The sequence below is a fragment of the Triplophysa rosa genome, linkage group LG2 (assembly GCF_024868665.1).
Source record: "Triplophysa rosa linkage group LG2, Trosa_1v2, whole genome shotgun sequence".
Lineage (NCBI taxonomy): Eukaryota > Metazoa > Chordata > Actinopteri > Cypriniformes > Nemacheilidae > Triplophysa > Triplophysa rosa.
The window spans coordinates 35,997,271-35,999,770 of NC_079891.1; the positions used below are offsets into that span (position 1 = coordinate 35,997,271).

Here is a 2,500-nt window from a genome sequence, read left to right on the forward strand (position 1 = left end):
GGAGATTGGTTGTGGATGAGTGTTTGTGCCGTGTGTGATGTGTAGGAGTTGTGCGCACGTGTGATTGTTATGATGTGTGGACTGTGTGAGTTCGATGAGTGCTTGGTGTGTGGCCTGTGTGCGTGTCTGTGCATGCGTGCGTGTGTGTGTCTGTGTGTGTGTGGTGTGTGTGCGTGTCTGTGCATGCGTGTATGTGTCTGTCTGTGTGTGTGCGTGCGTGCGCGTGCCCGTTACCATTGCGTCTATGGAATGTCCCCATAAAACATGGAAACCCAACATGTGTGTGTGTGTGTGTGTGCGTGCGTGTGTGCGTGCGCACGTGTGAGTGTGTATGAGTGTGTGCACGTGTGAGTGTGTATGAGTGTGAGTGTGTGCGTGTGTGCGTGCGCACGTGTGAGTGTGTATGAGTGTGAGTGTGTATGAGTGTGTGCGTGTGTGCGTGCGCACGTGTGAGTGTGTATGAGTGTGTGTGCACGTGTGAGTGTGTATGAGTGTGTGTGCACGTGTGAGTGTGTATGAGTGTGTGTGTGTGTGTGCGTGCGTGCGTGCGTGCGTGCACACGTGTGAGTGTGTATGAGTGTGTGTGCATGTGTGTGTGTATTAGTGTGTGTGTGTGTGTGTGTGTGTGTGTGGGAAGGGTAAACCCTACGGTATGGGGACAAAATGTCCCCACAAAGATGGCAATATCCAAAACCCTTGCCCTTGTGGGGACATTTTTTGGTCCCCATGAGGAAACAAGCTTATAAATCATACAGAATGAACTTTAGTGAAAATGTAAAAGAGCAGACAGTTGTGTGTGATTGTTAGGGTTAGGGGGAGGGAATATGAGATACAGTTTGTACAGTATAAACACCATTGTGTCTATGGAATGTCCCCATAAAACATGGAAACCCAACATGTGTGTGTGTGTGTGCGCCTGTGTGTGTGCGTGTGCGTGTGAGTGTTCAGACAGACACTAGAGTAAAGTCAGAGCTCATTAGCAGCAGAATCACAAACATTTTTACATTCCAAAAGAAGCACTGACATATTTTTGTCCATCTTTTATCCGGTGTGTGTGTAAAGTGATAATAATAAACTGACTGCGACTCTTGAGACGGGTCCGTAAACAAAGAGCTGCTGTCACAGCGATGTAATAACTGAACACATCACTTACATTCTCATGAATGAGTTTACAGACACACACTCGTATCAAAAGCATCATCATCAGTGTTTGTGTGTGTGTGTTCAGGAAGCGTGCGACTCACAGCGCAGGGAAGAGGAAGGGCAGTCAGAAAGACCTGAGACCTCCCGATCTCTGGATTCATCACGAGGAGATGGAGATGAAGAACATGGAAAAACCCTCGAGCTCCGCCCCCTCCGGCCGTGAGTCGCCCATCCAGAGCTGTCAGGAGATCGCCCCCGTCAGTCACAGCCAATCAGAGAGTCAGATGGGCAGTAAGAGCAGTCACTCGGGTGAGGAGGGATTGGCAGTCGTCAGGTCTCGGTGGAGAGCCGTAGGTGTTAATCCGCAGGTGATGATGATGTTTTTCTTGCACAGGCGCAGACGGTGATGAGACGTCCAGCTGCATTTCCACATTAGAGCGATCGCTGGCTGCTCGAAGAGCCACACGCACCAAAATGATGATTCCCATGGACTCTCAACCCAGCAACACACGTGAGTGACACACAAACGCAACAAACACAAACACTGACATCAAACGGAGGAGTGTGACATCACTTAGTAATCAAATCTCAATTCTGTCATGTGTTTGTAAATCTGAATTGGTCTTATTCTTCCGTGGAACATAAAAGAAGATATTTTGAGAAATGTCTCAGTGGTTTTGTGTTCATACAGTGGAAGTCAATGGAGTTCAGTGTTGTTTGATGATCAGCATTCTTCAAAATATCTTCTGTTGTGTTCTGAAGAAGAAATAAGAAATTTCACACAGGTTTGACACGACATGGGGATGAATAAACGATGAGCGAATTCTCATGTGTGTGTGTCAGTGACCCATTTAACTCAGAGCAGATGAGAAGGGATGAGAGCGGGTCATGTTCCTCCAGCTCTGTTGTGTGTGTTAGTGCATGTGAAGGTCTTTGATGTAGTCAGCAGGTGTTTGCGTGGTTTATGTGTTATATTTGTGTTTGATTGTGTGCGTGACGCGGTGTGTAGCTTGACATCTGAGCCGGCGTCTCCTGTCGAGATCTCTCCTGCTGAAGAGACGGATATTTGTTTCTCAGTCGTGTCCTCAGAGAAGATGAGAATAGACCATCAACCGCTACACAAAACCAGACAGGCATTCACCTGACAAACACAACATTGAGTGCGTTTACATGCACAAAATAAACGGATTTCTATCAAAGATCTGCTTGCAAAAGAAACCTGTTTTCACGTGTTTACATGCACGGTAATAAACCGGCTACGCAGAAAACCGCGTTTACATGGAGGTTTGAGACTTGACGGGTTTCTCGCGTGCAGTGACGTCACCGTCGATAGTCTGTTTAGTCGTTAAAAATGCAG

General features: G+C 47.3%; 1 protein-coding gene across 1 annotated transcript in view; it reads left to right on the top strand.

Annotated features, from left to right (window-relative positions):
• The window catches only part of dcc (DCC netrin 1 receptor), a 48,011-nt gene that overhangs the window by 28,942 nt on the left and 16,569 nt on the right, over nucleotides 1-2,500 (top strand). Inside the window, exons 18-19 of the mRNA XM_057349987.1 lie at nucleotides 1,229-1,452; nucleotides 1,538-1,654. Of these exons, the coding sequence (XP_057205970.1) occupies nucleotides 1,229-1,452; nucleotides 1,538-1,654 (341 nt within the window). The remainder of the gene's footprint in view (nucleotides 1-1,228; nucleotides 1,453-1,537; nucleotides 1,655-2,500) is intronic.